Below are 15053 nucleotides of genomic sequence, written 5' to 3' on the forward strand. Positions count from 1 at the left end.
TTTTTCATTTGTTTTGTTAATTTCCAGGTGTTTTTTAATATTTCTAATCTGTAAAATATTTGTCTTTTTTTTTACCTTTAATCTGAAAGCAATTTAGAATAGGTTATGCAAATTTGCAGTTACTTAACCAGCCAATGAATTAACGTTTTCTGATGTCACTCCTGGATTGGTTTTCTAACTCAGCCCACTGCCCAGAGGTATCCCTTTCAGCTCCAGTTCTTTTTAAGGCTCTGCTCCCTAAACTTCCATTCTTACCTTATCTCCTAGCACTCTGAGCAGAATGGCACTCTGTGCAAGGCACTAATGAACACGCTGTTTTTATATCCTCGACATGAGTTTCCCCTGCTTAAAGAAGCCAGCCTGAAATGGTTTAATAAGTGCCCTAATTTACTCTCCTGTCTAACCCACTATGCCAGTCATTTTCAAACTCAGGTTTGCGCCTCGCAGGTGGGTCACTGGCAGGTGTCGGGAGGGTCGCAGAGCAATCAGTCTTGGCGTTCCCAATCGGGGGAAGAAGTACCCAATGGTCGCGACCAGCTTTTAAAATTGCCGGCGCAACCGGCTTTCTGAATGACGGCCGCCCTGCGCACACCTGCCCTCCCAGCTGAATGTAGCAGTACGCAGGCCCGGAGCCCAATGGGGCAGACCGCCGCCTCCGGATAGAACATAGAAAAATACAGCACAGAACAGGCCCTTTGGCCCACGATGTTCTGCCGGATGTCAGCACTTGTCCCAGGAGCAGATTTTATAAAAACATTGGTGGAGTCTTCCTACCAGAAGTGGCAGCAGAGAGCAGGTACACTGATGTCACGCGCTCTGGGCGCGAAATTACTGAGGAGAGATTCCTCCATTTTGTAGCTGCCTGCAACAGGACTGGTTGAAGAACTGAAGATGGGTCATTTTGGAATAAGGAAGAGAGAACCAGAGACACAAACAAGCCAAGATCTCACAACTGGATCTGCTCAAGAGAGCTTCTCAGGTGAGTCCACGGCAGGACAAAAGAGTGCCGGTGTAAGCTCCAAGACCTCTGAACAACCCATGCAGAAATGGGTGTTGAATGACAAAGCAAGTGAGATCATGAGGCTCAAGCAAGCTCACCTGTCGCACTAAAGTCAGCTAAAATAGTGGGTTGTAAAGTTAGGGTGCTTGGGTCGCAAAGGGTGGCCGCTGTGGGCCCCAAAGGATGAAATGGGTAAAAATGGGTCTCCGGAACAAAAAGTTTGAAAAAATACTGCACTATGGAGCCTTTTTTAAATTTGAAGGATTTTCAAATTTCTTTTTTTTTAATAATTTTTATTTACAGTTATACAAAATATAAACATCACAACAATATTATCAAAACATCAAAACAACCGTGGTAAAAACCCAAGAACTACACCCACCCAACTTCAAAAGCAACTACAAATAAAAGAAAAAACAAAAGAACACCCAAGCAACAAAAGGGAAAGAGATAACACCCCCCCCCCGGGATGCTGCTGCTGCCGGCCTATTTCCCTACCGTTCCGCCAGGAAGTCCAGGAAAGGCTGCCACTGCCTAAAGAACCCTTGTACTGATCCCCTCAGGGCAAATTTCACCTTTTCCAATTTAATGAACCCCGCCATATCATTGATCCAGGCCTCCATACTTGGGGGCCTCGCATCCTTCCATTGGAGCAAGATCCTCCGCCGGGCTACTAGGGACGCAAAGGCCAGAAGACCGGCCTCTTTCGCCTCCTGCACTCCCAGTTCCACTACAACCCCAAAAATTGCGAGTCCCCAGCCTGGCTTGACCCTGGATCCCACCACCCTCGACACCGTCCTTGCTACCCCCTCCCAAAACTGCCCCAGCGCTTGGCACGCCCAGAAAATATGGGCGTGGTTCGCTGGGCCCCCCGAGCACTTAGCACACCTGTCTTCGCCCCCGAAAAACCTACTCATCCTCGTTCCAGTCATGTGGGCCCTATGCAGCACCTTGAACTGTATGAGGCTAAGCCTCGCACAGGAAGAGGAGGAATTCACTCTCTCCAGGGCATCCGCCCACGTCCCCTCCTCAATCTCCTCACCCAGCTCCTCTTCCCATTTACCCTTCAGTTCCTCCACCGAGGCCTCGTCTACCTCCTGCATCACACGGTATATGTCTGAAATCCTCCCTCCTCCAACCCACACCCCCGAAAGCACCCTGTCCCGCACCCCACGTGGGGGCAGCAAGGGGAACCCCTCCACCTGCCGCCGGGCAAACGCCCTTACCTGCATGTACCTAAACATGTTCCCCGGGGGAGCCCAAACTTCCCCTCTAACTCCCCCAAGCTCGCGAACCTCCCCTTTATAAACAGGACCCTCAACCTCCTAACCCCTACCCTGTGCCAGCCCAGAAATCCGCCATCAATGCTCCCTGGGACAAACCAATGGTTCCCCCGTATCGGGGCCTCCATCCAGCCCCCCACGTCTCCCCTATGTCGTCTCCATTGCCCCCAAATTTTGAGGGTAGCCGCCACCACCGAGCTCGTGGTATACCTCGTTGGAGGGAGCAGCAACGGCACCGTTACCAGCGCCTCCAGGCTCATGCCCACACATGACGCCACCTCCATCCTCTTCCATGCTGCCCCTTCCTCTTCCATTACCCACTTACGCACCATCGCTGCATTGGCAGCCCAATAGTACCCACAGAGGTTGGGCAACGCCAGCCCCCCCCCTATCCCTGCCCCGTTCCAGGAACACACTTCTCACCCTCGGAGTCCCATGCGCCCACACAAATCCCGTAATACTCCTGTTGACCCTCCTAAAAAAGGCCTTCGGGATAAGGATGGGGAGGTACTGGAACAGGAACAAAAACCTCGGGAGCACCGTCATCTTAACGGACTGTACCCTCCCCGCCAGTGACAGCGGTAACTTATCCCACCTCTTGAACTCCTCCTCCATCTGCTCCACCAACCTTGTGAGGTTGAGCTTGTGCAGGGCCCCCCAACTCCCAGACACCTAGGTACCTGAAGCTCTTCCCTGCCTGCTTCAGTGGGAGCCTACCAATCCCCTCCTCCTGATCCCCCGGATGCACCACGAACAACTCACTCTTGCCCAGGTTCAACTTATACCCAGAGAAACCCCCGAATTCACTGAGAATCCTCATCACCTCCGGCATCACCCCCACCGGGTCCGCCACATACAGTAACAGGTCGTCCGCAGAAAAACGACACGCGATGCTCCTCCCCACCCCGCACCAGACCCCTCCAGTTCCCTGACTCCCTCAACGCCATGGTCAGGGGCTCAATCGCCAACGCGAAGAGCAAGGGGGACAGGGGACACCCCTGTCTCGTCCCCCGGTACAGCCGAAAGTACTCCAACCTCCTCCTATTTGTGGCTACACTCGCCATCGGGGCCTCGTAGAGCAGCCTCACCCAATGGATAAACCCCTCCCCAAACCCAAACCTCTCCAACACCTCCCACAGATACTCCCACTCAACCCTATCAAAGGGCTTCTCCGCATCTAATGCCACCACTATCTCCGCCTCCCCTTCCACAGCCAGCATCATAATAACGTTGAGGAGTCTTCGTACGTTCATATTCAACTGCCTTCCCTTCACAAACCCCGTCTGGTCCTCATGAATAACCCCCCGGCACGCAATCCTCTATTCCTGTGGCTAGGATCTTTGCCAGCAGCTTGGCGTCGACATTTAGCAGCGAAATCGGCCTATATGACCCGCAATGCAGAGGGTCCTTGTCCCGCTTCAGGATCAAGGAAATCAGCGCCCGTGACATAGTTGGGGGCAAAGCCCCCCCCCCCCCCCCCCTGGCTCCTTAAAGGTCCGGACCAACAGGGGGCCCAACAGGTCCACATACCTTTTATAAAAGTCCGCCGGAAACCCATCCGGTCCCGGCGCCTTCCCCGACTGCATGCTCCCTATCCCTTTAACCACCACCTCTAGCTCGATCGGCGCCCCCAGTCCTTCCACCTGCTCCTCCTCCACCCTCGGAAATCGCAGCTTGTCCAAGAAGCGCCCCATTCCACCCCCCCTCCACCAGGGGTTCCGACCAATACAGTTCCCCATAGAAGTCCCTGAAGACCCCATTAACATCTACCCCCCTCCACACCACCTTCCCAGCTCTATCTGTCACTCCCCCAATCTCCCTGGCCGCGTCCCGCTTTCGGAGCTGGTGTGCCAGCATCCTGCTCGCCTTCTCCCCATACTCATACACTGCCCCCTGTGCTTTCCTCCACTGAGCTTCCGCCTTTCTGGTAGTCAATAGGTCGAACCTGGCCTGAAGGCTACGCCTCTCCCCCAGCAATCCCTCCTCCGGAGCCTCCGCATATCTCCTATCCACCCTTACCATTTCCCCTATCAGTCTCTCCCTCTCCCTCTACTCCCCCCTCTCCCTATGGGTTCGGATGGAAATCAATTCCCCTCTAGTCACCGCCTTCAGTGCCTCCCAGACCGTCCCCACTCGGACCTCCCCGTTGTCATTGGCCTCAAGATACCTCTCGATACACCCCCGAACCCTCTTGGCCACCTCCTCGTCTGCCAGCAGCCCCACCTCCAAGCGCCAGAGCGGACGTTGGTCCCTCTCTTCCCCCAGCCCGAGGTCCACCCAGTGCGGGGCATGATCTGAAATGGCAATGGCGGAGTATTCCACATCCTCCACCCTCTAAACCAGCCCCCTGCTCAGGACAAAAAAAATCAATCCTCGAATAGGCCTTATGCACGTGGGAGAAAAACGAGTACTCCCTGCCCCCCCCCCCCCCCAATCTGGTCCATAAATCCCCACAGCACCTTAGCCGCCGCCGGCTTCCTACCCGTCCGGGATTTGGATCGATCCAATGGGGGATCCAGTACCGTGTTGAAATCCCCCCCCCCAATGATCAGGTCCCCCACCTCCAGGTCCGGAATGCGGCCCAACATACGCCGCATAAACCCCGCATCGTCCCAATTTGGGGCGTAAACATTCACCAGCACCACCCGCTCCCCCTGCAGCTTACCACTCACCATCGCATACCTCCCGCCACTGTCAGCCACCACATTTAACACCTCAAACGTCACCTTCCCCACCAGGATCGCCACTCCCCAACCAGTGGCGTGCAGAGGTCTGGTGATGCCCGGGGCAAATCTTGATTGTATGCCCCAAAGACTCAAGTATAAGGCCTAATATACTGAGAAATATTATGAGAAAGGAAAACATTTTGAATATATAAACACAGATGAAACATGAAATAAACGCTTTATTCGATTTTAATATAAATCAATCAAATTTATTAAGTTCTTTTCCCCAAATGATACCTCCTGTCACAAACACCTGAACTACTTCACTTTTTACATCAGCTGTGAGAAATTCTTTTTCAATGCTTATTAAAGCCAGGTTGGTCAGTCGCTCCTGTGACATAGAAGACCTCAGATATGTTTTTATTAATTTCAGTTTTGAAAATGACCTTTCACAGCTTGCAACTGAAAATGCGATTGTAAGCAGTAATCTGTATGAAACACACAGCGTCGGAAAGACATCCCTCCCATACTGCAGTAAAGACTCCAGAGCATCTTAAGGATCAGGGGGAACTCTATTCCCTCCAGCTCGAAGGAGCATCACAATATCAATAATTTTGTCATATAACTGAATTGCAACCACATCATTGTCATAATAATTTGCAACGTCTGAACATTCCTTTTTTAATTTCTCGCCCCCCCATCTTCAATCACTACTGAATTCAAGTTCAGAAGAAAAGAAAATCGGTCACTGAGTCTTTGAAGACGGACACTGCGGTCTTCAATTTCAGTTTTTAATCTGTTCACAATCTCTACCATTACTCTATTCATTTCTTCTTGTGCCGTCGGTCCACTATCTCTTGCTGACTCTCCAGGCATTATTCTTCTTCTCCTTGTTCGTGCAATTGGTATTCCCCAATTTTCACAATATTCATTGGCTAAATCTATTGCATTGTGGATAATTTCGGCATTCTTCAAATTCAAGATATGAATAAGTCCTCTCAGATCACAAGAAGCTTCATGGAACCCCATTTTCGGATCCTGCAAACATTTTGAGACTTTCTCCACTGATGATAAAACTGAGTACCAAAAATTTAATAAAGCTATAAACGGGAACTGTTGAATAGAGTTCAGTAGCGATCCTGCATCAGATTTAGTTTCCCTTGAAAATTCTCCTTCCAGCAGGTGTTGAAGGCTTGCAATAACGTTGTCACACTCTTCGTGGATTACTTGCACAGCATCATGGCTGGAACTCCATCTTGTGTCACACTGTCTTTTCACAGTCCGAGTGACAAATGATTTTAACACTTCCCAACGAGAAGTAGATGAAGAAAATAAAGTAAAGAGTTTTTCTAGAATGCCAAAAAATGTAACAACAACAGGTTGCACCTCACTTGCATGGACACAGGACAAATTGAGGCTGTGGTTCTCGCAGTTCACAAACACAGCTTTTGGGTTAACTTCAAGAATTTTTTGTTGAACACCTCCTCTCACTCCAGCCATAACTGCTGCGTTATATGCTTGACCACGACAGTCATTCATGGAAATTTTGTCGTCTTCCAATTTTTCCTGAATTTTATTTACCAGGCTGACTGCATCTTTCTTGTTGACTTGAAAAAATCCCAGAAATGTCTCCTTTATTTCTACTTTTCTGTTTTCATCAATATGAACGTAACGCAGAATTTCAGAAACCTGATCTTCATGGGCAATATCTGGAGTTGAATCCAGCATTATGCTAAAATATTTTGCGTCCTTAATTTCGGAAATTATATTTTTCTTGACAGTTTCACCAAGAAGATTGATTATTTCGTTTTGAATTCTGTTGGACAAGTAGGTGACACTTTTTGGTTTCTCTTTCCCTCTCTGCAAGTGTTTTGCTAATATTTGGCCAAAAGTCTGATTGTTGCTAGAAAGTTTCCTGTATTTTCACTGACTGTCTCCCCTGGCTCTGATAACCCAGATATTCCTTCTCCTCGATGTCCACGATAAGCCAGATTCTGTTTTGCCAGAAAGGATATAACCTCGACAATCCGTTCAGTTATAGCTTTCCATCTTTTCTTTTCAGCAGACATTTGCTGTTGAAGTTCAGCATCTATCGTAGTTGAATGATGGAGTCGAACTACGAGGTTCAGGTGTTCCCTCATGTGAGCTCTATGAGAAGGGCTTTTCTCATGGTCAAGTATTGTTGGATTTAATTTTCTCCAAGTGGAGAAACCGTCTTCCTTTCCAAAGTTTGACACAGACGACAAATGCTCCTTTGAAAACAAAAAACAAACAAAACAGTAGCATGCTTTCCGATATGGAGAGTATAACAACCATTTTCTCTCCACAATTTCTCCGTTTGTGGAAACTTTATCAAACCACTGTTTGGAAAATGATCTCCCATCCTTCTCAGCAAATGGACCACTTTTATTCTGATATCTTTCAGGGCCATGTTGTAATATTGTCATCTTCAAATGATCTGGAATCGGTTTCTTCAAACAGCCAAAATCGCTTCTTTGCAAAAATATGCTAAAATCTTCTTTATTTTCTTCACATGGATCATCATCCTGACAACGAGACTGAGGAGAGAGAGTATTATGTTCTGACCGAGCTGAATCCGTATCAGAAAAATCCTTCTCTGCACCCACATCATCTTTTACTTCTCCAGGTTCTCCTACTTCTTCTTTACTTCTTTTTATCCATGCATCTAATGCCCCTCTTTGATGGGACTCTTCTTCGACTCTGGCCCTCTTTTTTTTCCTGTTCTGTGCTCCACTCGGTTGTACACGAAATACTCGTAACATTTCATTTTCTATCTCAAAAACCGTAAGACGCATGAGAAAATGGGAAGAAAATGGTAAACAATCGGTCAGTTGCAGCCGGATAAACCATATTTCATTTCTTTGTTCCTTCGTATCAAATGATTTCACACTGATTCTCCACTGATAATTTTGTGCAATTTATATCATAGCCTTGCAAATTAGTGGTATCTGTATTCGAATATTAGCATGTTAAGGAATAAATGTCTCCTATTCTGAGATTAAATGCCATAGCAGTCCTCTGATCATCCAGGCTTCACTCTTACTACATCCCACGTAAATATTTCATTAAATATCACCAAAAAACCTATAAAAAACATAGTTGCACCTGTTCTAGAGCTATTCACTGACCTGAGTAGGTAAAAGAACTAATCTAGATGCACAAAAAGCTGAAGAAAAGACGAGTTATGACTCGAGGAAACGCAGGAACGAACAGTCACGTCTGCTTGTTGCTTTTGATGGTTGCACTATGTACATCATGCGCATGCGTGTGGGGGGATGGGGAGAAACACCATTTTCTCTAGACAGAAAGGGTACACCATGTTAAAGGAATAAAGGGCTAACAACTGCCTCTGCAGTGTGGTGAGCCTCCAAAAATTGATTTATCACCACTGAAATTTTAAAATTACTATCTTATTTCCTTCTCTGGGGCAGCACGGTGGCCTAGTGGTTAGCACAACCGCCTCACGGAACTGAGGTCCCAGGTTCGATCCCGGCTCTGGGTCACTGTCCTGTGTGGAGTTTGCACATTCTCCCCGTGTCTGCGTGGGTTTCGCCCCCACAACCCAAAAAATGTGCAGAGTAGGTGGATTGGCCACGCTAAATTGCCCCTTAATTGAAAAAAATAATTGGGTAATCTAAATTTAAAAAAAAAATTATTTCCTTCTCTGATTGGATGCCCCCATCCAATGGATGCCCGGGGCCAATGCACCGTCGGCCCCCCCCTCTGCACGCCACTGTCCCCGACTCTTATCATCCAGCCATCCCTTCCTCAGCCGAACCTGGTCCGCCACTTTCAGGTGTGTCTCTTGGAGCACGGCCACATCCGCCTTCAGCCCCTTCAGGTGCGCAAACACCCTGGCCCGTTTGACCGGCCCATTCAGCCCCCTCACATTCCAGGTTATCAGAGGGATCCCTGCCCCCCTCCCCTGCCGACTAGCCATAACCCATTCCTTGCCCACCACCGGCCAGCATCCCCCGCTCTGCCAGCTCCCCACGGCGGCAACCCCCCCCCCCCCCCCCCCCCCCCCCCCCCCCGGCTAGGACCCCCTCCTAGCCGCGCCTCTCCCTCCATAGCACTCCCGTGAGCCAGCTAACTTCTGCTGACCCCGGCGACTTCTGCCCTACCTCCGACGCCTCCCCACGTGGGACTACCCCTCCTCCATCGTGCCCATCAGCGGGTCCTCTTCCCCCCCCCCCCCCCCCCCCCCCCCCCCCCCCCCGCTCTTGCGCGGGAAAAGAAAACAGCCAGCAACGGCCCGCGCTTCTCAGCCCAGACTCCGCCCCCATCATCTCCCAGCCCCGCCTCCTCTAGGGCAACTCCCATTGTCAGTCCCCCCCACCAGCTGCCCAAACCCGTCCACCAGGCCCATACAGAAAAACCCATACAAAAAAAAATAACGACATCACCCCACCCACCCTAAGGCCAACCCACATCTTACATTAAACTGAGAAAATACAAGTACAGTATTATACAACATCCCCCATCTTAGACCCATTTTGAGTCCAGTTTCTCGGCCTGCAAAAAGGTCCATGCCTCCTCCGGGGACTCAAAATAATGGTGCCGATCCTTATAGGTGACCCACAGACGCTCCGGCTGCAACATGCCAAACTTCACGCTCCGTCTGTGGAGCACCGCCTTCGTCCGGTTAAACCCGGCCCTCCGCTTCGCCACCTCCGCGCTCCAGCCCTGGAAGGTCCGCACCTCCGTGTTCTCCCACTTGCTGCTCCGCTCCTTCTTGGCCCACCGGAGCACACACTCACGATCCACGAACCGATGAAACCGCACCAACACCGCCCGCGGCGGCTCGTTCGGCTTGGGCCTCCTAGCCAGAATTCTGTGGGCCCCCTCTAACTCCAGGGGCCCCTGGAAGGACCCAGCCCCCATCAGCGAGTTCAACATAACAACCACATAGGCCGCCAGGTCTGACCCCTCCAGCCCCTCCGTGAGGCCCAGGATCTGCAAATTCTTCCGCCTCGACCGGTTGTCCAGCTCCTCTAATCGCTCCTGCCACCTTTTATGGAGCGCCTCGTGCATCTCCACCTTCCCCGCGACGGCCACGGCATCATCCTCCCTTTCGGAGGCCTGCTTTGCAGCTCCCGGATTGCGGCCCCCTGGACTGTCTGAGCCTCCATCAATTCTCTGGTGGTAACCTTCAACGACTCCAGCAGCTCCACCTTCAGCTCCTGGAAGCAGCGCACCAGTCGCCTGCTGCTCCTGCGCCCACTGCCTCCACTCCTCCGGGCCTCCGCCGGCCGCCATTTTGTTTTTCTTCCCCCGCTTTTCCACGGGTGCTTCCACCATTTTTCTTCTTACACCATTCCTGGTCCGGACCATAGGACCGTAGGGGTCGACTCCTGTCGTCTTCCCACGTCGGGATTTGCCGACAAAGTTCCGTTGAGGGCCCTGAAAAGAGCCCCAAAGTCAGTTTTCAGCGGGAGCTGCCGAACGTGCGGCTTAGCTCCGCATTGCCGCCACCGGAAGTCGGATTTTCAAATTTCTACCAACAATTTGTAGTCTAGGTCAACATTTATTTATTTATTTTTATAAATTTAGATTACCCAATTATTTTTTCCAGTTAAGGGGCAATTTAGCGTGGCCAATCCACCTACTCTGCACGTTTTTGGGTTGTGGGGGCGAAACCCACGCAGACACGGGGAGAATGTGCAAACTCCACACGGACAGTGACCCAGAGCCGGGATCGAACCTGGGGCCTCAGCGCCGTGAGGCGGTTGTGCTAACCACTAGGCCACCGTGCTGCCCTAGGTCAACATTTATAATGGAAACGGCCTCTGTAAACTTGTCACACTGTAATTACACTCTCATACCAGTGGTGGTATGGTATCCATCCCTGTTTTTATTCTCCCTGCACTTTAGATGTATTGCAGAAAAACTGTACTTCTCCTGAAAACTACAGTTCTTTTGACCATCGCTCAGTGGTAGCATTGAAGCCTCTTGAGTCAGAAGGCAGTAAGCACAGAGGCTAGTCTAACACTCCAGTGTGGTATTGAATAAGTTCTGGACTTTTGGATGGGATATTCAACCTTTCAGGTGGATACGGAATAACCTGTTGCACTATTTTTAGAAGTACAGGGAGTTCTTCCTAAATCTCCTGAGCTCGGGGTCAAATAGAATGTCATGGTTTAAGTGGTTTTGTTCAGCCTTCGACTTGTGGTCAGGGATGGACCTGGTGGCTAAGGAATAGAGTTTGTGGTGGGAATCGAAAACATTAGCTTCAGCCTTTCCAATATCTAATTCGAGTTTCTGATCATCCAATACCAGATTTCAGATAGGTAACCTAGCAAACCAGACACTCTTGACAGGTTGAGAGAGGTGATGGTGCAGTAGAGCTGGGTACCATCGGCATACTTCTGGAACCTAAAAGTTTGTCAGTGCATGTCACTGAGAGGGGTAGCATATGGATGAGAAATAAGAATAAACAAAGAGTAGATCCTTGGGGAACTCCAGAGGTAGTGATGCAGGAGCAGGAAGAGAATACAAGTGATTCGTTGGCTATGACTGGATAAATTAGAATGGAACCAGGTGAGGGATGCCACATCCAACTGGATCATGGAAGAGAAACTTTGAAGGGGCAGCGCTCCAAAAGCTTGTGATTTCAAATAAACCTGTTGGACTTTCACCTGGTGTTGTGGCACTTCTGACTTGGAGGAGAATGTTGTGATGAACTGTCTTTTTTTTTTTATTTAGAGTACCCAATTATTTATTTCCCATTAAGGTGCAATTTAGCATGGCCAATGCACCTAACCTGTACATCTTTGGGTTGCGGGTGTAAAACCCATACAGACGGGGAGAATGTACAAACTCCACACAGACAGTGACCCGGGGCCGGGATAGAACCGGGATCCTCAGCACCCTAGGCAGCAGTGCTAACCACTGCGCTACTGTGCCGCCCTATGGTGAACTGTGTCAAAGTCTACACACTGGCTGACCAAGAATTGGAAGCAATAGTTTGCCATGGTCATAGTCATATCGAATGTTCCTTATGATAAAGGATATTTCACCAGTGAGGCATGGGTAGAAACCTTATCGGAGGGCTTCAAATATCGAGTTGCGAGAAAGGTGATCATAAATTTGGGAGGTGATGAAATAGTCATGCACTTTGGGGAGGAAAGGGAGGATGAAGATGGGTGGTAACATGGATTAACCAGTCATTATCACATTTCTTTTTCTAGGACCTTGTTGCGAGAAAATTACTCCCATTTCCTGCAATACAACAATGCGTGGCTAGATTTTCAAAGTACCTAATTGGGTGTAAATAAACCCAAGACTCCAAAAATAATTATTTAAATAATGTTCTATATTTTTTTTAACTCTTGTTGTGCTATAGCAGATGGGTCAGTGTCAATTTACTTTGTGCTTTTATGCAACATTTTTTAAAACATCCATAGATCAATATTGACAGGATATGTGTTTTAATTTTCACAGAAATACAGTCTTGCACCACTGTTTGGTGTATTGTAGCTATTATTGGTAATCTGTACACGTTATCGGCGATGTTTATCTCATTACAGGTGAAAAGGGGGTTGGAAAGAGTACTCAAAAACCTTTGCATTATAAAGGTTGCTTATTTCACAGAGTTGTAAAGGATTTTATGATTCAAGGAGGTGACTTCAGTGAAGGTATGAAAATTTGTAGTGTACATCCTAAGATTTGCTGTTCTTCCCTTCCCAAGCCTCCCCTTATGTGCTACGTGGCTTGTATGATTTTCCAACCTAACTGATTCAGTATAGCTGTATGTGGTTATATCATGATATTTGGGTGGGTGGAGGCTTGTATGGAGCATAATCTTCTGCATAGGCCATTTAGGCCTAAATGGTTTCTGTTCTGGATATTCTATTAACCTTTAAATCGCCACAGTTTTCTTTCCTTCTCAGTTGCTAATCTAAAACTGATGCAACTGAGGGAGCAAATTGATATTAATGAGCCATGAGATCTAAATTTGGAATTTTCTACTTAAATGAGCTTAACTGTTTGACTCAACAGGATTTGTGGTTTTATAAATGTTTAGCATAGTATATATCTTCATTATAGAGCAGGTCGTTTCTTCATTGAATGCATGGAGGAGATCAATGTGATCAAATGGAAATAAATCATCTGTTTGTGCTCTTGTCTCCTTTTTAGGAATAAGACGAGTACTATTTCACTTTCATCTCTGACACTTTTGTGCATGACAGCTGTGGAAACTCTGTAATTTAAAAAAATCACAAACAATTGTCAGAATTGGGACCTATGCAAAAATATGGCCACTATCTTAGTCTATTGCTGCTTTCCATGCTAGTATCCATTCCTGCTTTGTTCCATTCCCACATCAGAAAACAAAATCTTTCTTAACGAGGAGTTTTATTATGTGCTTGGATTGCTTCTGAAATATGCCAGTGTGGAAAAGTCTTGAGCAATATTTACATTTGCTGTCATTCTTTATTGTTTATTCAGCAAAAGTGTTTTTTTCATACTGCAATGGTCATTCTTATAACTATATGCTGATAGGGTGTTGCTGAATTTCATGAACACTTCTGTACTTTTAGGAAATGGTCGAGGAGGCGAATCTATCTATGGAGGGTTTTTTGAAGGTAATTTATTTCTGTTAGAATATAAAAAATAGGAGCAGGGGTTGGCCATTTTGCCTTTCTAGATTGCTCTGCCATTGAATAAGATTATGACTGATTTGCCACAACTTCCCTACACAATAACACCATTTAGACACTGCATGGTACTAATTCGCTGTATCTCTCAACTTGTGTATTCACGCAACTAATAACTTGAGTAGATTTATTTTTGGTGGTCGGTTAGCTCAGTTGACTGGACAGTTGGTTCGTGATGCGGAGTGATGCCAATGGCACAGGTTTTATTCCAGCCTATGGCTGCTCTCATTTGCATTTCAGATTAATTTTTAATGTTGGTAAATTTTGTATGATGCCCAAAATATAAAAATACTTGTTTCACTACATTTAGGTACCATTTCCAATTGATAAATATAAGTACAATGAAAACCATGTTTGTGAGAGGAGCATTGCAAATTCCTGCTCACTGGTGGTTTTATTAAGACTAAGGATGGATTTATGTTAAGTTCTGTACAGGAATTCATATGTAATGGCCTAGCTTTGAGGGCAGGGAACTGTAATGAGCACAAAAATTCATTCTGAAGTCACTAGTTCAGGGGTAGGTGACCTAATTACATAGAGAGACCAGACAAGCTAGGATTGTTTTCCTTGGAGCAGGGAAGGTTAAGAAGAGATTTAATAAAGGTGGTATAATTGATGAGGATCTTTGAGTTAGTACGGCAAAACTGTTTCCATTGATAGGTGCATTCGTAAACAAAAGGAGTGGATTTGAGGTAATTTTGAAAAGAACCAAAAAGGAAATTAGAATTTTTTACACAGTAGAAGTTGAGATGTGAAATGCACTACCTGAACAGTGGTGGAGGCAGATTCAGTACTGACCTTCAAAGGGAGAATGGGAATAATCAAATAGTTTTTTCAAAGCCTCTTTCTGGGCTGTAGGGTTCTCTGAATTCCAGTCTGAAGGTGCAGGAACGTGTTTTTCTATGGTGGTCATCCCAGCAAATTGCCATAGCACAACTATCTTGTTTTTCTGTGTAGGATGCCATTTGATGCTTGACCACCAAGTCTTGTAGGGTGCGCGTTTTCACTGGAATTGACTGCATGGTCACAGCGGACATTATATGTTCTTGTAATTTCCTATGTTCCTATATGATAAACAGGTGATTACTTCTGTGATATTATAGGATTTTCTCATGATTACATTGTGCTTTATGTTATCTCCACACCGTGTCATGGGAATTGTGAAAAAATGTTATTTTGTTATTAATTCCAGTTCTGTAAAATGATCACACATTTCTCATTAAAATAGATGAAAGTTTTGCAGTCAAACACAACAAGGAATTCCTCTTGTCTATGGCTAACAGAGGAAAAGATACTAATGGCTCGCAGTTCTTCATGTAAGTTTAAAAAAAGTTATCCTGCAGAAAATATCTGATTTGGACTCCACAGAATAGGTTTACACTTTCAGCTAGTTTTGTATGCATGTTATGCCATGATCTCATTC

General features: G+C 47.2%; 1 protein-coding gene across 5 annotated transcripts in view; it reads left to right on the forward strand.

Moving 5' to 3' along the window:
- Nucleotides 1-15053, forward strand: part of ppig (peptidylprolyl isomerase G (cyclophilin G)) — a 106591-nt gene that overhangs the window by 35345 nt on the left and 56193 nt on the right. For 3 of the 5 annotated variants that reach the window (XM_038789437.1, XM_038789438.1, XM_038789439.1), the window contains 3 exons: nucleotides 12500-12607; nucleotides 13514-13558; nucleotides 14859-14946. In XM_038789437.1, coding sequence (XP_038645365.1) covers nucleotides 12500-12607; nucleotides 13514-13558; nucleotides 14859-14946 — 241 coding nt within the window. Of the gene's footprint in view, nucleotides 1-858; nucleotides 980-12499; nucleotides 12608-13513; nucleotides 13559-14858; nucleotides 14947-15053 lie in introns of all 5 variants that reach the window. The other 2 variants (XM_038789434.1, XM_038789435.1) reach the window with 1 other exon arrangement.

This window comes from Scyliorhinus canicula, chromosome 2 (assembly GCF_902713615.1).
Source record: "Scyliorhinus canicula chromosome 2, sScyCan1.1, whole genome shotgun sequence".
Lineage (NCBI taxonomy): Eukaryota > Metazoa > Chordata > Chondrichthyes > Carcharhiniformes > Scyliorhinidae > Scyliorhinus > Scyliorhinus canicula.